Source organism: Rhinolophus ferrumequinum, chromosome X (assembly GCF_004115265.2).
Source record: "Rhinolophus ferrumequinum isolate MPI-CBG mRhiFer1 chromosome X, mRhiFer1_v1.p, whole genome shotgun sequence".
In the NCBI taxonomy this organism is placed as follows: Eukaryota; Metazoa; Chordata; class Mammalia; order Chiroptera; family Rhinolophidae; genus Rhinolophus; species Rhinolophus ferrumequinum.
In genome coordinates this window covers 77,622,201-77,646,931 of record NC_046284.1, presented here as the reverse complement: position 1 = coordinate 77,646,931, position 24,731 = coordinate 77,622,201, and the positions used below count along the sequence as shown (strand labels likewise).

The window sequence follows — 24,731 nt, the reverse complement described above, 5'->3', positions numbered from 1 at the left end:
TGAGTTGTGTTTTTTATAAATTTGTGATATTAACCCCTTATCAGATGTATCATTGGCAAATATCTTTTTCCCATTCAGGAGGATCCCTTTTTGTTTTATTGATGGTTTCCTTTGCTGTGAAAAAATTTTCAGTTTGGTGTAATCTCACATGTTTATTGTTTATTTTTTCTCTTACGTCCCTCACACGGCAGGATATGTCAGTAAAAATCTTACTCCGTGTAATGTCTGTGAAGTTTCTTCCTTTACTTTCTTCTAGGTATTTTATCGTTTCAGATCTTACATTTAAGTCTTTAAGCCATTTTGAATTTATTTTTGTATATGGTGTAAGGAGGTGGTCCAGCTTCATTTTTTTGCATGTGTCTTTCCAGGTTTCCCAGCACCATTTATTGAATAGACTGTCTTTACCCCACCGTACATTCTTGCTACCATTGTCGTAGATTAAATGGCCAAATAGGCATGGATTTATTTCTGGGCTCTCTATTCTGTTCCATTGATCTATGTGTCTGTTTTTATGCCAGTAGCATGCTGTTTTGATTACTGTAGCCTTGTAGTATAATTTGATGTCAGGTATTGTTATACCTTTCACTTTGTTCTTATTTCTCAAGATTGCTGAGGCTATCCGGGGTCTTTTATGGTCCCATATAAATTTTAGGATTATATGTTCTATTTCTGTGAAAAATGTCATTGGTAGTTTGATAGGAATTGCGTTGAATATGTATATTGCCTTAGGCAGTATGGACATTTTAACTATATTAATTCTTCCCATCCATGAACATGGTATGTGTTTCCATCTATTTCTATCTTCTTTCATTTCTTTCTTCAGTGTCTTATAATTTTCTGAATACAGATCTTTTATTTCTTTGGTTAAATTTATTCCCAGGTATTTTATAGTCTTTGGAGCAATTGTAAATGGGATTGCTGTTTTAATTTCTCCTTCTGATGTTTTATTATTGGTATATACAAATGCAACTGATTTCTGAATATAAATTTTGTACCCTGCTACTTTACTGAATTCATCTATCAGCTCTAATACTTTCTTGGTGGAGTCTTTAGGGTTCTCTATATATATCACATCATCTGTATATAATGACAATTTTATTTCCTCCTTACCCATTTGGATGTCTTTTATTTCTTTTTCTTGTCTGATTGCTGTGGCTAGAACTTCCAGCACTATGTTGAATAGAAGTGGAAAAAGTGGGCAAACTTGCCATGTTCCTGATCTTAGGGTAATGGTTTTAGCTTTTCCCCATTGAGTATGATGTTAGCTGTGGGTTTATCATATATGGCCTTTATTATGTTGAGATATGATCCCTCTATTCCTACTTTCTTAAGAGTTTTTATCATAAATGGCTCCTGGATTTTGTCAAATGCTTTTTCTGCATCTATGGATATTGTCATGTGATTTTTATTTTTCATTTTGTTAATGTGGTGTATCACATTAATTGATTTGCGGATGTTGAACCACCCTTGCATGCCAGGGATGAATCCCACTTGATCATGGTATATGATCTTTTTAATGCTTTGCTGAATTCTGTTCACTAATATTTTATTGAGGATTTTTGCATCTATGTTCATTTGCGATATCGGCCTGTAGTTTTCTTTCTTTGTGGTGTCTTTGTCTGATTTGGGGTCAGGGTGATAGTGGCTTCGTAAAAAGTGTTTGGGAGCCTTCCCTCCTTCTGGATTTTTTGGAAGAGCTTGAGGAGAATAGGTGATAATCCTTTTTTCAACGTTTGTAAAATTCACCTGTAAAGCCATCTGGTCCAGGGCTTTTGTTTGTTGGGAGATTGTGGATTTCTGATTCAATTTCCGTGGTGGTAATCAGTCTATTCAGGTTTTCTGTTTCTTCTTGAGTTAGCCTTGGAAGGTTGTACGCCTCTAGAAAATTTTCCATTTCTTCCCGATTGTCAAATTTGTTGGCATATAGTTGCTCATAGTAATTTCTTAAAACTTTTTGGATTTCTGATGTGTCTGTTGTCACTTCCACTCTTTCATTTCTGATTTTATTAATTTGGGTCCTCTCTCTCTTTTTTTAATGAGTCTGGCTAAAGGTTTTGTCAATTTTATTTATCTTCTCTAAGAACCAACTCTTGGTTTCATTGATCTTTTGTATTGTTTTTCTGGTTTCTATTTCATTTATTTCTGCTCTGATCTTTATTATCTCCTTCCTTGTGCTCCCTTTGGGCTTATTTTGCTGTTCTTTTTCCAGATCCCTTAAGTGTGAAGATAAACTGTTGATTAGTGATGTTTCTTGTTTCTTTAGGTAGGACTGCAATGCTATGAATTTCCCTCTAGGACTGCTTTCGCGGCATCCCATAGATTTTGGGTCGTCGTGTTTTCATTTTCGTTTGTCTCGAGATATCTTTTGATTTCTTCCTTGATCTCCTGCTTCACACAATCATTATTTAGTAACATGTTATTCAGCCTCCATGAATTGGTGTGTCTTCCAATTTTTTTCCTGTAGTTCATTTCTAATTTCATTGCACTGTGGTCAGAGAAGACAATTGGTATGATTTCAATTTTCTTAAATTTATAAAGACTTGTTTTGTGGCCTAACACATGGTCTATCTTGGAAAATGTTCCATGTGCGCTTGAGAAGTATGGGTATTTGGCAGCATTGGGGTGAAATGCTCTGAAAATATCGATTAAATTCAAGTGGTCCAATGTATCATTTAAGGCTGTTGTTTCCATATTGATTTTCTGTCTGGAAGACCTGTCCCTTGTTGTCAGAGCTGTGTTGAAGTCCCCTACTATGATAGTGTTACTGTTGATCTCTGTCCTTATGTCAGTCAATATCTGTTTTATATATTTAGGTGCTCCTATGTTGGGTGCATAGATGTTTACTAGGGTTATGTCCTCTTGTCAGATTGATCCCTTTATTATTATATAGTGCCCATTTTTGTCTTTTAATATGTTCTTCATTTTAAAGTCTATTTTGTCAGATATAAGTACTGCAACTCCAGTATTTTCTCATTTCCATTTGCATGAAATATCTTACTCCAACCCTTCACTTTCAGCCTGTGTGTGTCTTTTGATTTGAGGTGAATCTCTTGTATACAGCATATACAAGGGTCTTGCTTTCTTATCCACTCAGCCTCCCTATGTCTCTTGATTGGAGCATTTAATCCGTTTATATTTAAAGTGATTATTTATATGTACATAGTTATTGCCATTTTTAAATTTCTAGTTAGATTGTTTTCATCTTTCGTTTATTTACAGAAGTCCTTTTAGTATTTCTTGCAATGCTGGCTTGGTGGTAATAAATTCCTTTAGCTTATTTTTTTCTGGGAAGCTCTTTATCTCTCCATCAACTTTCAATGATAGCCTTGCTGGATAAAGCAACCTAGGTTGTACGCCTTTGTTTTCCATCACTTTGAGTATCTCCTGCCACTCCCTCCTGGCCTTCAATGTTTCTGTAGAAAAGTCATTTGATAGTCTTATGGGAGTTCCCTTGTATGTAACCCTCTATCTTTTTCTTGCCGCTTTTAGGATTCTCTCTTTGTCTTTAACCTTTGACATTTTAACTATAATGTGTCTTATTGTGGCCCTGTTTGAGTTTATCCTGGTTGGAACTCTCTGCACTTCCTGGGCTTGTATATCGGTTTCCTTCATCAGGTTAGGGAAGTTTTCGGACATTATTACTTCAAATATGTTCTCAATCCCTTGCTTCCTCTCTTCACCTTCTGGTATTCCTGTGATGTGCATGTTGTTGCGCTTGATGTTATCTCAGAGGTCTCTTAAACCATCTTCATTGTTTTTTATTCTTTTTTCTTTCTGTTTTTCTATTTGGGTGATCTCTGCTACCTTGTCTTCTAAGTCGCTGTTTCGATCCTCTGCTTCATCTTACCTGCTGTTAATTCCCTCAAGTGATTTCTTTATTTCAGTAATTGTGTTCTTTAGTTCTAACTGGTTGTTCGTTATGATTTCTACATCCCTCTTTATGTCGTCTCTAAGCTCCCTAAACATTCTTATCATCAGTGTTCTGAACTTCTGTCTCTGATAGGTTGGTTACCTCTGTTTCATTTGGTTCCACTTCTGGAGGTTTCTTCTGTTCTTTTATTTGGGACATGTTTCTTTGTTTCCCCATTCTGGCTGACTCTCTCTGTTTGCTTTGATGTATTAGGTAGATTCCCTTGAGTTCTTAGTTCTTGCTGTGTTATCTTATGTAGTATGTGTCCTTTATATTTGTCTTACACTACTTCATTCTTCTCTTCTGCGTGTTCTGCAAAGGTGACTCTTGTGTTGTGTATATTGTCCTGTTAAAGAAGATCTTTAATTGCTTTTCACTTGTGAGTAGGTGGGGTTAACTCCTAGGTGACTAGTTGTGAGACTTGACTCTGCCCACCGCAGGGTGTTCTGCTGCGTGAGGGTTGACCGCTTAAATGTGGTTTGGCCTCTGTGGGCTCTTGTTCCTGTAGAGAATTCCCTCTGGGGGTGTGACTTGTAGGTCAAACCCAGTAGTACTCTGTTTTGGTCGGGAGTTGGCCTCTGGATATGTTGAATCTTGTGCCTCTTAAGCTGGGCCCTGGTAGGGCAATTTCAGAACAAAGCACATCACCAAGCACAACAACGACAACAACAAAGAAAATCTCAAATACATTCACATGTAAAAAACAACTGACAACCCCCACTCAACACTGGCAAAGATATCAAAGATATAAAGACAAAACAAAACAAAACAAAAAGCAGTGCCAGTCTTGGCTTAAGCACACCAAGTAATCTCCAGGTTGTCCTCTGCTGTACCAAAGAGTCCCCTGCGTATTGTTCAGTCAGAGCCGGTCACCTGATGCCCAGAGTGACGTTGGGACTGCATATTTAGATGCGTGGGGCTAAGGGGTCTGGATGATAGTTTTTACAAAGTCAGTGCAGTTTCTGCCCTTGCCTGCACATATGCACACCACCAGCCCTGTGTCCAGTTCTCCTGAGTCTTAGGGCATTTCTTCCGTGTGTGTGTGGGGGGGGGGGGGGCGGGCGGGAGATTTCTAAGCTGCTGAAAGCCGGGAGCTGCTTCTTCCGCTTACTGCTGATCCCTGGGAGTGCCTCCTTAGTTGTATTTGCCCCGCCGTAGGCAGGCCAGAAAGGGTGGGGGTTGGGGGTAGTGGAGTCTCTTCTCTCATAGCCCAGCAAAAATCACACTCTTCCCAACCTCTTCCATGGGTCAGAGCTGCCTGCCAGTCTTCCCAGAGCCTGAGCACTACAGCTCCTCTGTAATCTGACACTACCCCTCAGCTCAGGGGCCAGTTTAAGTCTCTGGAAGGGCCCGGGCAAGATTGGAAGAACAGGGGGGAGGGGCCCAGGTATGGAGTTTTCGTCCTTTGTCCGGCCTAGGGCCCAACTGGAAGTCCTAGCTGAGGTTATTGCCTCAAATGCTGGATATGCTGCCCCCTCGGTGGGAGAGATCAGTTGTGGGACTCAGGGAAAGAGCCCACCTCCTGGCTTCTGTGCTCTCTGTTCTGTCCTGGGATCCCCTGCGTCTCTGCAGGTGCAGATGCCGGCTGCGTTTCCACCGTCGCAGATGCGGGCCGCATCTCCACAGCTGAAGGTATGGGCCGCGTCTCCACAGCCGAAGGTACAGGCCACGTCTCCACAGCCTCAGATGCGGGCCGCATCTCCACTCCACTCCCTTCCCTCTTCCCCTGCTTGTCCAATTTGCCTGCCTGCAAATAATGCTTGCACTAGTCACTTAGCTGTTCTGCATGATGAGTAGAGAATCGTTTGATGGGTTGTATGTCCCCTTTGTGATAAGATCCGGAGGAGAACTCAAAAAGTGTGCCCCACTGCCGCCATTCCTATGACGCAGTTTTAAGTGTGTTGTCAGAGAGTGGGTAGGCATTCCAGGATGTAGGAACAAAGCCTCGTGAACAAAGCCAAGCAGGCCAGGCATTTATTAAAAGAAAATATAGTCCCAAAATGCAGTACATAAGTGCAGGAAGAAAGTGACTGCATTGTTGGTAGAATGTTTTATTTTCTCTCCGACTGCAGCCTATTTTTTCTCTCTCACAAGGTAGTGCTATGTTATCTCTGCACTATTCCAGCTTCTCACACAATGGGGGCATTCCTTGGGAGACGGGCTTCTCCTCTGTTAATAGTTCGCCTGGGTCACAGGGCGCAGTGTCCATGTGAGTCTGCAGATAGGTTTTGAAGTTCCAAAGCTCTTCCTGCACCAGATTTAGAGCCCCTGTGTTTCAGCAGTTCTGTTTACTCCTGCAGGGATCCGCCCAGATAGGTGGGGCCAGGGGCGGGGTGAGTTGTGAGAGGTGGCCCAGAGCAATGGCGGCGACCACCACCATACCCTGTCCTGCTTCCACAGCTCCCTCCCCTTTGCCAGACCTAGTTGGGCTGGGAATCTGTGTCTGTGGTCCACAGTTCTCAGAACAGCAAATATTCTGTTCCTTTGATCTGACACTGCTACTGTTCCTCTTCCAGCACTGGGCAGGTGGCGGTGGGGCGAGCTCTGGGATGTTTGGGAGGGGGCGGTTAGTCTCAGTGCCTAAGGCTTCTGTTTTCTGCTTGGCAGTGAAAGCTTAAACCACCGTTTTCAGCCTTCTTCCCTCAGTCTTTTCTCTGATGTCTCTGCTGTGAGCGTTGGGTTCAGCCGTGTTATATCCTGTCCCCTCAGCCCTGTGGGCCATAAGCGGAGCCCTAGCAGTCCGAGTTCTTCCCTCTCCCGCAGCTGCGGTAGTTCCGGGATGCAGGGAGCTCGGAGCACTGAGCTAGGTCTGCGTCCTGTGCCCATCCGCGCAGCTCCGTCTCCGCACTTCTCCCTTCCCTCCTCCCCCATTCTCGCGATTCACCCACCTTTAGGTGAATTCAGTAGCGGGCATCTTCGTCTTGCCTGTCTGCTTTTCAGGGAGTCCTTTGTGGAGTTATTGTTGTTCGATTAGTTGTAAATTCCAGGGGAGTTTTACAGAGGTTCACCTCATGCCGCCATTTTGATGATGTCTCCTTTTCTCTTCTTATTTTAGTGAGTCTAGCCAAGGGTTTTTCAGTTTTATGCATCTTGATATTATTATGCTAAGCAAAATAAGTCAGACAGAAAAATGTTAAGAACCATATGACTTCATTCATATCTGTAATATAAACCTGAAAGTGACAAAGAACAAGGCAAACAAAGAAACAAAAACTCATAGACACAGACAACAGTTTAGTGGTTACCAGAGGATAAGGGAGGAGGGGGGTAGTAGATGAGGGTAAATGGGGTTAAACATATGGTGATGGAAGGAGAACTGTCTGTGGATGGTGAGCACACAATGTGGTATATATGTGATGTATTATGGAGCTAGACACTTGATACCTATGGAATTTTACTAACTATTGTCACCCCAATAAATTTAATTTTTTAAAAATTCAAAAAATATGTATATGGAAAACCATAAGACATCAATGTAGGAAATAAAAGAAGACAGAAATAAATGGAAATATATCCTATGTTTATGTACTATAATAATTAATATTGTTAAAATGTCTATCCAAACCAAAGCCATCTATAAATCCAATGCAATTGCCATCAAAATCCAATGGCATTTTTTTTAAGTAGAAAAAGAAATCCTAAGATTTTCATGGAAAAAGATTTCCATGGTGTCACAAAAGACCCCAAATAGTCCCAGTAACCTTTAGAAAGAAGATCAAAGCCAGAGGCATAATACTTTTGATTTCAACTATATTACAAAGCTATAGTAGTGGTACTGGCATAAAAAAACATATATGTAGACCAATAGAACAGAATTGGAGACCAGAAATAGATCTACACATATATGGTCAACTAATATTTGACAAGGGAGCCAAGAATATTCAATGGGGACAGGATAATATGTTCAATAGATGGTTTGGAAAAACTGGGTATATACATGCAAAATAATAAAATTGAGCCTCTATCTTATACCACTCAGAAAAATTATCTCAAAGTGAATTAAGGACTTAAACACGTATACTTGAAATTTTCAGTGAAAGTAGAACTTCATGTTCTCACCATAGCAACAATAAAATGGTAATAATGTGAGATGAAGGATGTGTTAACTAACTTTATTGTAGTAAGCAGTTCACAATATATATGTGTATCAAATAATCACATTGTACACCTTAAACTTACACATCATTATATGTCAATTATATTTAAATAGATAGAAAAAAATTTCCACCTCATTATCTGGATTCCCCATGTCCTTGCTCAGCAGCCACTCTTTGGTGAAACTATCAATGTTTAGGCCTGGATTAGTAAGTAAACCCTGCCTGGACCACCCCACAAAATTTCTCATAACAGATTTTATATTAGTTCAGGAGACTCTGTCAGTAACTATAACAGCAATACTAAGGACTAACATTTATCAAGTATTTACTAATTTCCAGGCATTACTAAAATTATCTTAGATGTATTTACTAATGTACTGTTCATTATACCTTAATCACTATTATTATCTCTATTTTATAGATGAAGAAACTAAGACACACGGAGGTTAAGTACTGTGTCAAAGGTCTCAGAGCTAGGACTCAAACCCAAGCAAAATTGTCCCAGAGCCCATGATCTTATCTGCCTGTAAAATGCCAGAATTGTCTTCCCACTTCTCTGGTGCTTTTTTTCTCAAGATCTTTGAACAGTGGAAACTATTATGGGGTATTTTGGAACCAATGGAAACATCTGAGAGACAGACAGTGAGAGAGAACTAACTCTTATACTTATATATTTTTCAGCTATGTCTAAAACACTTTCATATCTGCTTCTACAATGGACCTTGCAAGTATCCTAGAAGGCATGTAGGGTAGATCTAACTCTACTTGTCAGAAAGTAAAATTGAGGCCTTGAGCTGAGACTGATATCCAGTCTTACAACTCTCAGCTTAAGACTATTTTCCCCTCCATCGTCACCATGGCTCAAAACTAAATTGTGTCCAGAAGAGAAAGTTTTATGCAATTAATGTATGTTTCTTATTCCAGTTTTTGTTTTGTGATACTTTTCATGGATTGTGAATAAACAAATATCAAATTTGGCCTTTTCATGAAGTTGATGCTTCCGTCATTGACCCCTCAAAGTAGCTTTAGGTCTGTCCAAGTCATCTCTAATTTACAACTATAATTGGATCACTTGATTTTAGGGCTGATACCCTCAGTTAAGAGGTCCAAAACAAAAGGAGGATGGAAACAAATACTTAAGTTTTTTACAGGCATCAATGAAAGGGAAGTCAAAGCAATAAACTAGCTCAGAATCAATGAATTTCACCCTATTGCAGAGTTTTATTTGTTTTGTTCTGTTTTTCCCTCTGAGGATACCCTGAGACATATAAGAATTTCCTAGTCAGAGTAGCACTAAAGTGGAAGAAAGTATTTAGGGGAAGGAAGTACTTTGAGCTGTGAAATGAAGCTATTATCTTTGCTGGAAGTTTTCTCAGTGATTTTTCTTAGACCCATAGAATTTCAGAGCTTTGATGGGTTTTGGAGTTCTGATTTAGGAGTCAGGAGACCTTGATTCTGATTTACTACATAACCTTAGGCAAGTCCCCTCCTCTCTCTGGAACATGGATTTCCTGCCAAGCAACACGAGGGAATTGGTCAAGGTCAGTGGTTCTCAAACTTCAGTGTGCATTAGAATCACCTGAAGGGCTTGCTACAACACAGATTTCTGGGCTCCACCAAAAATTGTAATTTAATAGGTCTGGGAGTGTATTGGAGATTCATAAATTTTTAAGAAGCTCCCAGGTGATGCAGTTCTGGTCCATGAATTATACTTTTCCTTTTAAGTTTTTATTTTTTTTATTGTTTAACTATAGTTAAAATTCAATATTATATTAGTTTCAGGTGTACAGCATAGTGGTTAGACATTTATATAACTACCCACCTGGCACCATACATAGTTATTATAATATTATTATCATAAATTATATAAATGTCTAACTACTATGGTGTACACCTGTGCACTTGAAACTAATATAAAAAATATTGAATGTCAACTGTAATTGAAACAAAATTAAAAGAAGTACAAATTGGCAGTTACAAAATAGTCACAGTGATATAAAGTCCATGGACCATACTTTGAGAACCACTTGTCTCGTTTACTTCAAAGGGCCTCAGTGCTCTAGAGTCCTAAGTTAGCTCACTTGTACCAATGGTTCTTTAACTTCTTCTCAGTCATGGGATACGTTTTGGCATCTAATAAAGGCTATTGACTCTTTCCCTAAACTATGTGCATACTTAATTTTGCATACAATTTAAGGAGGTTTATGAGGGCTTTATCTTTGTACACTTGGTGATAGGTCTTCCAGGTTAAAAACTCTTGATTATGAACAATCCTCTTCCCTTTTTACAGATGAGGAATCTGAGTCTCTAAAGCCTGGGTGGTGACTTGCTGACAGAAAACTATCAATTTGAAGAGTCAAGTATCAAGCTTAGGAGTCTTAAAACTATTATGGGCTAATTTGGGAATGCCACACTGCCTCAAGTGTCATTGATAGAGTGACAGCCTTTTCCTATGGACATTGTCAGAAGATTTTCCAAAGAGCTAAAACATATTCTTTCTAAAAACCAAGATATAGGCCAAAATGTCTAAAAAAACTGAAAGGAATTGTCACATAAGAAGCAGCAATCCCAGAAGAGAGAAAAGAGGACCTCATACTAAACTCTTCTTTTTTTCCACAACAGCATTGAACCCCAGAAGGATCAACTGATTGGGTCATTTGATGAGATGAAGATGCCCAAGGAAAATAAGGAAACTGTACTTGAGGTTAGTGTTTTTTGGTTTCTCCATAGGTCCAAGTGACAAGATATCTGGTGATTCCTTTGTAAAGCGTTCTCTAAGGTAACTCACATGCCCTTTGGGATTGACCTGAGATAGAGCTCAGATTGCTGTCAAGAATAAGAGATGAACTGGTAAGAGAAAGTGAGAATGAGACTGGTACAAAGGCCCTTGGAAAGTACTTAATTTAATCACCATTTAACAGAGAAAAACTGAAGACGTGATAGGTGATGTGACTTACAGGTCACAGGGCTAGTGGCAGAAGTGTAAAAACTCAAATTCATGCCATTTATGACCTCATAAAAAGCTTATTACATTAAAAAATGATGAACTGGAAAAACATATCAGGATTTTAAATCCCAAAATAAAATTAAATGAGTAATTTTTCCCAGTACAATCATTAACATAAAGTACTTGAAAGAGTACCTTGCAAAATGTAAATGTCAGATATTATCACTGAAAGACAAATCTATGGGTGCTGCCTTAGCTAAATGGATGCCATGTTTAAAATCTAGCCACTGAGTCTGGCACAAATTCTTGATCACAGAAATCTGGGGTGCTTCCTTTTGAAAACCTTCCAAAACAAAACTAATTCTACACAATAACCTAGGACAGCAGTTCAGCACATAAATAGTGTTCCAATATAATAACAATAGATTATGTTCCAAAAGATCCCAGTATCACTCATCATATGGTGTGGAAATGCACTGCAGCATTTCCTCAAACCCAAACCAAAGAAAGAAACTCAAATAACCTTACAGCCTTTCTGCTTTGTCCCTGTTTCTCCCTAACCACTAATAATGTCTTCTGATCTGTGGGAATGTATTCAATGGACACTTTGCTATATCTGGCACTCCAAAGCCAATCAATAATAGGACAACTAAACAGAAGATCAACAGGGAAATAGAAGACTTGACCACTACAAACCACCTAGAACTAATAGACATCTATAGACCATTTCACTTGACAACTGCAAACTACACTGTTCTTCTGGAGTACACATAAAACATTCTTTAGAATAGATCATGTGTAAGGCCATGAAAGAAGCAACTGTTGACTTAAAGGACTTGAAAGCATGCAAAATACGTTATTGAACAACAGTAGAATGAAATTAGAAATCAACAATGGAATGAAATTTTGAAAATTTGAAAATATACAGAAATTAAACAACATATCCTTAAACCAATGAGTCAAAGAAAAATTATTTTAATTATAAAATATATTGAGATGAGCACAAACAAAACATATCAAAACTTACTAGATGTAGACAAAGCAGTGCTTAGAGGAAAAATTATAGCTGTAAACATCTTTATTAAAAATTATATTAAAATTATATATTAAAAATTATAAATATACCAGAGGGTAAGGGGGAGGGGAATTCTAGAAGAGGGTAAATAGGGTCAAATATATGGTGATGGAAGGAGAACTGACTCTGGGTGGTGAACACATAATGGGAGATATAGATGATATATTACAGAATTGTACACCTGAAATCTATGTAACTTTACTAACAATTGTCATCCAAATAAACTTTAATTAAGAAAAAAGCTCATCACCCCCCAAAAAATTGTAAATCAATAACCTAGCCTTCTACCTTAAGAAACTGGAAAAGTAAGAAAAAGGTAATCTCAAAGCATGCAGAAGGAAGGAATAATAAAAGTCAGAGCAAAAATAAATGAAATAAAGAGGAGAGAAACAAGGAAAATCAACAAACCCCAAAATTGGTAATTTGAAAAGAGCAAGAAAATAAACTTTTAGCCTGGTCTGACAAAGGGGAAAAAAGAGGATGTTCAAATTACTAGAGTCAGGAATGAAGGAGGGGACATTACTACTGAATTTACATAAATAAAAAGGTTTATAATGGAATCTTATGAATAACTGTATGTCAAAAAATTAGATAGTCTGAAAACGGACAAATTCCAAAAAGACACAAATTACCAAAATTGACACAAAAAGAAATAAACAAAGTGAATAGACCTATAACAAATATCGAGATTGAATTAGTAGTCAAAAAAGCCCAAACATTCAGATCCCAGGACCATATGATTTCAGTGTTGAATTCTCCTAAACATTTAAAGAAATTAATATTAAGTCTTCACAAATTCTTCTAAAAATAGAAGTGAAAGCATCACTTTCCCATTCATTCTGTAAGACTAGCATTACTCTGATATCAAAATGAAGCAAAAACATCAGAAAAAATACAATACAACCATTATTTCTTGTAAATATAAGTGCAAAAATCCTCAACAAAATAGTAAAAAAACAACCCCACAGCATATGAAAAGATGATGCACACAACTAAATAGGATCTATCCCAAAAATTCAAGGTTAGTTCAACATACAAGAATTAATGTAATGTACCATATTAATAGAATAAATTTAAAAAATTTTTGTCTCAATAGACACAGAAAAAAGCATTTGACAAATTCCCACACCATTTTATAATAAAACACAAGAAGCTAGAAATAGAAAGGAATTGATGTGATAAAGAGCATTAATGAAAACCTCAGAGCTAAAATCATACTTAGTGGCGAAAGACTGAAAGTTTTCCCCCGTACAACAGAAACAAGACAAAAATGTGCACTCTTGCCACATCTGTGAGGATTATACTGGAGGTACTAGGCAGGAGAAAAAAAAAGGCATAGAGATTGGAAAGGAATAGGTAAAACTATGTGTATTTGCAGATAATGAGATATATTTATCTTGCTTGATTACATATATTTACATATACACACATATATAAAGCATCCACAAAAAAACAAGTAGACCTAATAAATAAATTCAGCAAAGCTGCTTTAGGATACAAGATCAACACATATATAATAAATCAGTTTATTTCTATACACTAGCAATAAGAAACCAAAAAAAAAAAAATTAAAATAACTCCATTTACAAAAGCATCAAAAAGAATAAAATACTCTTTTTTAAGGAATAAATTTAACCCAGTATATGCAAGACATAGACTTTGACAAGAACAAAACATTGTTGAAAGAAATTAAAGAAGACATAAATTAATGGGAAGATATCCTGTGTTTATAGATTGGAAAACTTAATATTGTTAAGATGTCAGTACTACACAAAGTAATCTACAGATTCAATATAATCCCTTCGAAAATTCCAATAGTTTTTTTTTTTTTTTTTCTTTTTGTGAACTAGAAAAGCCACTCCCAAAATTCATATGGAATTGCAGGGATCCAAATAGCCAAAATAATCTTGAAAAAGAACTAAGTGGAAGGACTCAAATTTCCTAATTTCAAATCTTACTACAAAGCTACAATCATCAAATCAGAGTGGCTCTGACATAAGGATAGGCATGTAGATCAATGGATAGAATTGAGAGACCCAAAATAAATCCATACATCTATAGTCAATTCATTTCAACAAAAGTGCTAACACCATTCAATAAGGGAAATATGTAATTTTTTTCTACAAATAGTGCTGTGAAAACTGGTTACCCACATGCAAAATAATGAAGTCAAACCTGTATTTTACATCATGTATGCAATTAACTCAAAGTAGACTAAAGTCTTCAATGTAAGAGATAAAGCTACTGAAGTTGTAGAAGAAAAAGTATTATAAATCTGTGTTACTTTGGATGAGGTGATGATAATTGAGATGTGAAATCAAAGGCACAAGCAACCAAACAAAAAAATAAATTGAACTTCACTAAAATTAAAACTTTTGTTCTTCAAAGAATACTATCAAGAAAGTCTAACAACAACATACAGAATGGGAGAAAGTATTTGCAAATCATATATATGTAAAGGATTCGAATTTAGAATATAGAAATCATTCTTAAAAGTAGACAATAAAAAGAAAAATAACCCAATTAAAAAATAGGGAGATGAACAGAGTTTTGAAAATTAATCTGGGGAATGTAATCAATAATGTTGTAAAGATTTTGTAGGGTATCCGATAGACACATGTCCCATTTGGGAGACCATCTCAGGGAAGATGTAGATGCCTGATCACTGCACTGTACACCTGAAGCTGAACAATAATGAATGCCAACTATAATATTATATATATATATATATATATATATATATATATATATATATATATGTATGTATGTATATGTATATATAGGTATGTATACATTTACAAGAGGCAGAGTACAGCATTGGGAGTGGAGATAGTGGAAATGGGATGGGTCGGTGCGATGTCAGAGAGATAGTGGATGGTGAGAGGGGGGTTCACAGTGTGAGGGATATAAATGATAAACGTCTAAGTAAAAAAAAAAAAAAACTCATAGACACAGACAATAGTTTAGTGGTTACCAGAGGGTAAGGGGGGGTGGGGGTGAGAAATGAGGATAAGGGGGATCAAATATATGGTGATGGAAGAACTGACTCTGGGTGGTGAACACACAATGTAATTTATAGATGATGTGATACAGAATTGTACACCTGAAATCTATGTAATTTTACTAACAATTGTCAACCCAATAAATTAAAAAAAAGAGAGAGAGAGAACTGAAATGATAAAAAAAAAATAGGCAGATGATTTGAATATTTTTCTCCAAGGTAGATATACTAATGGCCAACACAAGAAAATATGCTAAATGTCAGTAGTCATTAGTAAAATGCAAATTAAATCCACAGTGAGATACCACTTCACACTCAAAAGGTGGCTGTTAAAAACAAGAAAATCAAAAAAAATAAAAACCACAGACTATAACAACGATTGGTGAGGATGCAGAGAAATTGGAACATTCATACATTGCTAGTGGGAATATAAAATGATACAGCCATTTTGGAAAATTTTTCATCAGTTTCTGAAAATGTTAATCATAGAGTCACCATGTGACCTAGTAATTTCACTCTTAAGTATATGCCCTATAGAATTGAAAACATGTCCACCCAAAATCTTGTACACAAATGTTTATATCAGTCTTATTAATAATAGCTAAAAAGTGGAAGCAACTGAAATGCCTATCAACTGATTAAAATAATTACCAAATATGGAACATTACTCAGTCATGAAAAGGAATGATACATTCTATTGACACATGCTACAATATGGATGAATCTTTAAAACATATGCTGAATGAAAGAAAGTCACAAAATAGCAAATATTATATGATTTCATTTATATGAATTATCCAGAATAAGCAAATCTATAGAGGCATAAAGTAGATTGGTGGTTGCCTAGGGCCTAGAAGATTCCCAGAAATGGAAGGGACAACTAATGTGTATGGGCTTCATTTTGAGGTGATGAAACTGTTCTAAAATTTATTGTGGTAAATATTTGCATAAATCTCAATACAGTATGACCCTTTGAATTTTACACATTTTTCCAGTTTATTGAGATATAATTGACATACACCACTGTATACATTTAAACTGTGAAGAATAATGACTTGGCATACATATATTGTAAAATGATTACACAGTAAGTTTTGTTAACATCTAACATCTCATGTAGATACAAGAAAAAAAAAACACGTCTTTTTATCCTCGTGATGAGAATGCTTAGGATTTACTCTCTTAACAACTTTCATATACCCCAGTGTTAAATATAGCCATCATGTCATATATCTTTTTTTTATGATTTTTTTTAGATTCCACATATAAGTAAGAACATAAAGTATTGGTGTTACTCTGTCTGATGTATTTTGCTTAACATAATGTCCTTCAAGTTTTATCCATGTTGCAAGTGGTAGCATTTCCATATCTTTTTATGGCTGAATAATAATCTTAATGTAATATAATATAATATAACTATATATATATTATAATTTCTTTATCCTTTCACCTGAAAATAGACACAAGTTGTCTCCATGTCTTGGCTATTATAGACAATACAACAATTAACATGGGTGTGCAGATATATCTTGGACATAGTGTTTTAATTTCCTTTGGATATATTCCCAGAAATGAAATTCCTAGATCATATGGTAGTTCTATTTTTATGTTTTTGAAAAAAATATACTGTTTTCCATTTAAGCTGTACTAATTTACAATCCCAACAACAGAGCAGAAGGGTTCCCTTTTGTCCACATCCTCATTAGCATTTCTCCTGTAAAACATACCATGGGAAACTTGAAAGGGATTGCACTGACTGTATAGAAGGCTTTGGATGGTATGGACATTTTAACAATATCAATTCTTCCAATTCATGAACATGGAATATCTTTCCATTTGTTTGTGTCTTCTTCAATTTCTTTCATCAATGTCTTGTTTTCTGTTTTCAGAGTAGAGATCTTTTACCTCCTTGGTTAAGTTAATTTCTAAATATTTTATTATTTTTGATGTTATTGTAAATTATTTTCTTTATTTCTTTTTCAGGTAATTTATAGTTAGTGTATGGAAATGCTACTAATTTTTCCGTGTTAATTTTGTACCCTTCAACTTTATTGATTTTTTACTATATCTAACAGTTTTTTTCATGTATTCTATAGGAATTTCTATATATAAAATCATGTCATCTAAAAATAGAGAAAATTTTTCTACTTCTTTTGTGATTCTCATGCCATTTATTTATTTATCTTGCCAGATTGCTCTAAGACTTCCAGTACTATGTTGAATAGAAGTTGTAAGAGTAGGAACCCTTGTCTCATTCCTAATCTCAGAGAAAAAGCTTTCAATCTTTCAATATTGAGTATGATGCTAGCTGTGGGCTGATCATATATGGCCATAATTATGTTAAGTTACATTCTTTTTATACATAATATGTCAAGAGTTTTTATAATGAATGGATGTTGAATTTTCTCAAATTCTTTTTCTGCATCTATTGAAATAATAATGTATTCTTTTTATTTTTTATTTTATTAAATTTATTGGTGTGACATTGGTTAATAAAATTACATAGATTTCAAGTGTACAATTCTATAATACATCATCTATATACTGCATTGTGTGCTCATGGCCTAGAGTGAAATCTCCTTCCATCATCATACATTTGACCCCCTTTACCCTTTTCTACCTCCCCACCCCCTTTCCCTCTGGTAACAACTAAACTGTTGTCTATGAGGGTTTTTGTTGATTTCTGCTTTATATCTCACATGAGTGAAATCATATGGTTCTCAACTTTATCTATCTGACTTATTTTGCTTAGCATGATAATCTCAAGATCCAACCATGTTGTGACAAATAGCAGTATTACATCCTTTCTTATGGCTGATTAGTATTCCAGTGTACATATGTACCATATCTTCTTTAACCAATCTGGTCCTTTAAATTCATTCATCAACCCCAACACACCCACTGCTTTCCCTTGATATTAGTCACTGAGATCTGATCAACTCATTTATCATAAGAGGTTAGGGATGTTAGATTATTCCTCCCTAAGGATCTTTCAGTTTTAAAGAGGACTCTAAGGCTCCTTTGTCAAAATTTATCTGCCCTTGAGGGATATAAATGATAAACATCTAAGTATTACTTTGTCTTATGCACATGAAACTAATTAAAAAAAATATCTGCCCATATATATGTCGGTTTATTTCTGTCTTCTCAATGCTAGTCCATCGATCTGTATGTCTGTTTTTCTGCCAATACCTTACTGTTTTGATTATTGTCACTTTGTAGTATAAATTGAAGTCAGGGAGTGTGATACCTCCAGCCTTATCCATTTTTCTCAGTATTGCTTTGGCTATTCAAGGTCTCTTGTGATTCCTTGAATTCTAATACTTTGTTCAATTACTTTTAAAAATGCCATTGGGATTTTGATGGGGGTTGCATTAAATTTGTATATTGCTTTGGATAACATGGCCATTTTAATTATGTTGATTCTTCCACTCCTTGAATATGGAATACATTTCCATTTCTTTGTGTCTTCTTCAATTTCTTTTAACAATGAGCCAAAGACACACAACAGAGAAAAGAAAGCCTTTTCAATAAATGGTGCTGGGGAAAATGGAAAGCCACTTGCAAAAGTGAAACTAGACTGCTTTCCGTAACCATACACCAAAATTAACTCAAAAGAGATCAAAGACCTAAACATAAGACCTGAAACAATAAATTGCACGGAAGAAAGCATAGGTACTAAATTTATGGACCTTGCGTTTAGAGAGGATTTTATGAATTTGACCTAAAAGGCAAGGGAACTAAAAGCAAAATAAATGAATGGGACGATATCAAACTAAAAAGCTTCTGCACAGCAAAAGAATCCATAAGCAAAACAAAATGACAACCAACCAAATGGGAGAAGATATTGCAAACACCTCAGATAAAGGGCTAGTATCCAAAATGTATAAAGAACTCATACAACTCAACAACAGAAAAACAAACAATCCAATTTAAAAATGGGCAGAGGACCTAAACAGACACTTCTTCCAAGAAGACATACAAATGGCCAACAGATATATGAAAAACTGCTCAACTTCACTAGCTATTAGGAAAATACAAATCAAAACCACAATGAGATACCACCTCACACGTGTTAGAATGGCTATTATCAACAAGACAAGTAAGTAATAACAAATATTGGAGAGGTTGGAGAGAAAAAGGAACCCCCATACACTGATGGTGGGAATGTAAATTGGTACAGCTGCTATGGAAAACAGTATGGAGGTTCCTAAAAAATTAAGATAAGAGTCACTATATGACCCAGCAATCCCTCTTCTGAGTATCTACCAAAAAAATCTGAAAACATTTATGCATAAAAATATGTGTACCCCTATGTTCATTGCAGCATTATTCACGGTGGGAAAGACATGGAAACAACCAAAGTGTCCTTCACTAGATGATTGGATAAAGAAGATGTGATATATATATATATATATATATATATATATATATATATATATATATATACACAATGGAATATTTCTCTGCCATAAAAAAGTGATGAAATACTGCCATTTTTGAAAACATGGTTAGATCTTGAGATTATTATGCTAAGCAAAATAACTGAGACAGAAAAAGTCAAGAAACATATGATTCCACTCCTATGTGGGCTATAAAACTGAAAGCAACAAACTAACAAGACAAAAGAGTAAAAACTCATAGATGCAGACAAGATTAATGTTTACTAGAGGGGAAGGAACGAGCGTGATAGAGGAGGGTAAAGGAGGTCAAATATGTGGTTATGGAAGGAGAATTGACGTTGGGTGGTTAACCCACAAGAAAATATATAGATGATATGTTATGGAATTGTACACTTGAAACCTATATAATTTTATTAACCAATGTCACCCCAATAAATTTAATAAAAATATAAATACATAAATAACACTAATAAAAAGATTGCATTTGACAGAAATATATTAATGATGGAATTTAGACATCTGATTGGAAAGTTTGATTTCATTCTTTTTCCTCTTTTTTTTTCAATTAATGTTTATTGGGGTGACAATTGTTAGTAAAGTTACATAAATTTCAGGTATACAATTCTATATTACATCCTCTATAAATCACATTGTGTGTTCACCACCCAGAGGCAGTTCTCTTTCCATCACTATATATTTGATCCCCTTTACCCTCATCTACCACACCTTCCTCCCCTACCCTCTGGTAACCACTAAACAATTGTCTGTGTCTATGAGTTTTTGTTTCTCATTTCTTTGTCTTCCTCTTTTGTTGTTTTTGGTTTATATACCACATATCAATGAAATCATATGGTTCTCTGCTTTTCCTCTCTGACTTATTTCGCTTAGCACTTAATCACAGGATCCATCGACATTGTCACATATGGACCTATTTCATCTTTTCTTAATGCCGGATAGTATTCCATTGTGTGTATATACCACAACTTCTTTATCCATTCATCTATCAAAGGACATTTCAGTTGTTTCCAAGTCTTGGCCATCGTAAATAAAGCTACAATGAACATTGGAGCACCCTTATCTTTATGGATAAATGTTTTCAGATTTTTTGGGTAGATACCCAGGAGAGGGAATGCTGGGCCATATGGTAATTCCACTCATAATTTTTTGAGGGACCTCCACACTGCCTTCCACAGTGGTTGCACCAGTCTGCATTCCTACCAACAATGTATGGGTTCCTTTTTCTCCACAGCCTCTCCAACACTTCTTACTATTTGTCATATTGATGATAGCCATTCTGACTGGGGTAAGGTGATATCTCATTGTGGTTTTTATTTGCATTTCTCTGATGATTAGTGATGTTGAGCATTTTTTCATATGTCTATTTGCCATTTGTATGTCCTCTTTGGAGAAAAGTCTCTTCAGGTCCTCTGCCCATTTTCCAATTCGGTCATTAGTTTTTCTGTTGTTGAGTTGCATGAATACCTTGTATATTTCAGATATTAGCCCCTTATCTGAGGCACTGTTTGCAAAAATCTTCTCCCATTCAGTTGGTTGCCTCTTTATTTTCTCCATGGTTTCTTTTGCTGTACAGAAGCTTTTCATTTTGATATAGTGTCATTCATTTATTTTAGTTTTTACTTCCCATGCCTTGGGAGTCAAATTCATAAAATGCTCTTTGAACCCAAGGTCCAAGAGTATACTGTCTATGTTTTCTTCTATGCAGTTTATTGTTTCAGGTGTCATGCTTAAGTCTTTGACCCATTTTCAATTAATTTTGGTACATGGTGACAGAAAGCAGTCCAGTTTCATTCTTTTGTACGTGGCTTTCCAATTCTCCAAGCACCATTTATTGAAGAGGCTGTCTTTCCTCCATTGTATGTTTTATGCTACTTTGTCAAAAATCATCTGTCCATATTTATGTGGTTTTATTTCTGAGTTCTCAGTTCTACTCCATTGGGCTACATGTCTGTTTTTTTTTGCCAATACCATGATGTTTTGATTATTGTTGCCCTGAGTACAGCTAAAGTCAGGGAATGTGATAAATCCAGCACTGTTCTTTTTTCTTAACATTGCTTTGGCTTTTGTGGTTCCAAACAAATCTGATGATTTTTTTGTTCTATTTCTTTAAAAAATGCCATTGAGATTTTGATGGGGATTGCATTAAATCTGTATATTGCTTTGGGTAACATGGCTATTTTAGCTATGTTGATTCTTCCAATCCATGAGCATGGAATATCTTTCCATTTCTTTGTGTCTTCTTCAATTTCTTTTAAAAATGTCTTACCGGACATCATCACAACTGTGGCATGAGATAAGCCTCTGTAAAGCTCCCCTGGAATTTACAACTAACTGAACAACAATAACTCCACAAACGACTCCCTGCACAGCAGACAGGCAAGACGAAGAGGCCCACTCCTGAATTCAGCTAAAGGTGGGCGAATCGCGTGAACCGGGGAGGAGGGAAGGGAGAAGTGCAGAGATAGAGACGCGCGGGCACAGGATGCACACCTAGCTCAGTGCTCCGAGTTCGCTACATCCTGGAACTACCACAGCTGCGGGAAAGGGAAGAACTCGGACAGCTACGGCTCCGCTTATGGCCCACAGAGCTGAGGGGCAGCATATAACACGGCTGAAGCCAATGCTCACGGCAGAGGCCTTGGAGAAAAGACTGAGGGAAGAAGGCTGAAAACAGTGGTTTAAGCTCTCACTGCCAAACAGAGAATGGAAGCCTTAGGCACTGAGACTACCCGTCCTTCCCTACTCTCCCAGAGCTCGCCGCGCTCACACCTGCCCAGTGCTAGAAGCGGAACTGTAGCAGTGTCAGAACAAAAGAACAGAATATTTGCTGTTCTGAGAACTGTGGACCACAGACACAGATTCGCAGCCCAACTAGTTCCGGCAAGGAGGAGGGAGCTGTGGAAGCAGGACCACCTGTGGTGGTGGTAGCCGCCATTGCTCTGGGCTATCTCTCACAACTCACCCCACCCCTGACCCCACCTATCTGGGCGGATCCCTGCAGGAGTAAACAGAACTGCTGAAACATACGGGCTGTGAATCTGGTGCAGGAAGAGCTTTGGAAATTCAAAAGCTCTCCGCATACCCACACGGACACTGCGCCCTGTGATCCAGGCGAATTATAAACAGAGGAGAAGCCCACCTTACAGGGAATTCCCCCATTCTGTGAGAAGCTGGAATAGTGCAGAGAAAACAGCACTGCCATGTGAGAGAGAAAAAAAAGGCTACAGTCAGAGAGAAAATAAAACATTCTACAAACAAATACTGGAAAAGAAAAGAAAGACCTCTTCCTATCAACCTGTTGCAGAAGCCACTCCTGTAGATGTCTAGGAAGAGAAATAATAAATCAGTAATTGCCATGAATAATCAAGGCAACAAGACAGCTCAGAAAGAAAGTGAAAAGTCTCCAAAAAAGGAACTTAAATATATGGAAATACGTGACTTAAATGACACAAAATTCAAGATTGCAGTTCTGAAAAAACTCAACGAGATGCAAGAAAACACACAAAGGCAGTAGAATGAAATCAGAAACAAAATCAAAGAACAACATGAGAATTTTACGAAAGAGATTGAAATTTAAAAAAAGAACCAAATAGAATTTCTGAAGATTAAGAGCTCAATAGAAGAAATTAAGAATGAAATAATCAGCTTAGGTAGTAGAGTTGACCAGATGGAGGGAAGAATCAGTGACATCGAAGATAGAAACTTGGAAATGACACAGATGGAAGAAGAAAGAGACTTGAGACTTAAAGAAATGAAGGAACTCTACAAGAACTTTTTGCGCTCTTTCTGCATCAGAAAGAGCAATATAAGAATAATGGGCATACCAGAAGGAGAAGAAAGAGAGAAGGGAACAGAGAATAAATTCAAACAAATTGTCGATGAGAACTTACCAAACTTGTGGACAGAACTGGATCCTCAACTCCAAGAAGCAAATAGAACACCTAATTACCTCAACCCCAACAGGCCTTCTCCAAGGCACATTGTATTGAAGATGACAAACATCAATGACAAAGAAAGAATCCTCAAGGCAGCCAGGGAAAAGAAGACGGTAACCTACAAAGGAAAGACCATAAGATTATCATCAGATTTTTCAGCAGAAACTCTACAAGCCAGGAGGGAGTGGAACCAAACATTCAACCTATTGAAAGAGAGAAATTATGAGCCAAGAATAATATATCCAGCAAAGATAACCTGTAGATATGAAGGAGGAATAAAGACCTTTCCAGACATACAGAAGCTGAGGCAATTTTCTAATACACGACTTGCACTACAAGAAATCCTAAAAAAGGCTATTCGACCACCATCAACAGGGCCAATTTGTGACAACCAAAATATAGAAGGGGGGAGAGAAAAGGTCTGAACCGGAATATGGAAATGGAGAAAGTAAGCGTGCTAAAGAAAATGGAACACTCTAAATATCAAACTTTCTTTTACAGAAACTTAAGGGTAACCACTCAAAAAAAAATCCACAACTTAAATATATACTGTAACAAAAGAAGAAACAGAGGGAAACATCATGGAATACCACCACACAGAAATGATAGATAACAAAAAAAAAAAAGGCAAAGAAACAATGGAGACACAGCCTTACCAGAAAACTAAAGATAGAATGAAAGGAAATCCTCACATGTCAATAATCACCCTAAATATAAATGACTGAACTCACCAATAGAAAGGCACAGAGTAGCAGATTGGATCAAAAAACTAAACCCAACCATAAGCTGTCTTCAAGAGACACATCTCAGCTACAAGGACAGGCATAGCCTCAAAGTGAAAAGGTGGAAATTGACACTCCAAGCAAATGGTGTCCAGAGAAAATTAGGTATAGCCATGAGGATATCAGATGAAACAGACTTCAGGGTGAAAAAGATAACAAGAGACAAAGATGGACATTTCATAATGGTAAAGGGGACTATACAACAAGAAGACATAACAGTCATCAATATTTATGTCCCCAATCAGGGAGCACCAAAATATACGAAGCAACTACTAACAGAACTAAAAGAAGAAATTGACCAAAATACAATTATACTAGGGGACTGAAATACATCATTGACAGCTTTGGATGGATCATCCAAACAGAAAATAAATAACGAAATAGCAGCCCTAAATGACACATTAGATGAAATGGACATAATTGACATATATAGAGCACTTCATCCTAAAAAATCAGACTATACATTTTTTTTTAGTGTACATGGAACATTCTAAAGGATACACCATATATTGGGACATAAAATCAGCCTCAGCCAATTTAAGAAGATTGAAATCATACCAGGC

At 36.6% G+C, this 24,731-nt stretch overlaps 1 protein-coding gene across 3 annotated transcripts in view; it reads left to right on the top strand.

Annotated features, from left to right (window-relative positions):
* LOC117026978 (vascular endothelial growth factor receptor kdr-like) overlaps positions 1-24,731 on the top strand; it is a 348,517-nt gene that overhangs the window by 286,340 nt on the left and 37,446 nt on the right. For all 3 annotated transcript variants that reach the window (XM_033114327.1, XM_033114346.1, XM_033114337.1), the window contains one exon: positions 10,630-10,711. In XM_033114327.1, the coding sequence (XP_032970218.1) occupies positions 10,630-10,711 (82 nt within the window). The remainder of the gene's footprint in view (positions 1-10,629; positions 10,712-24,731) is intronic.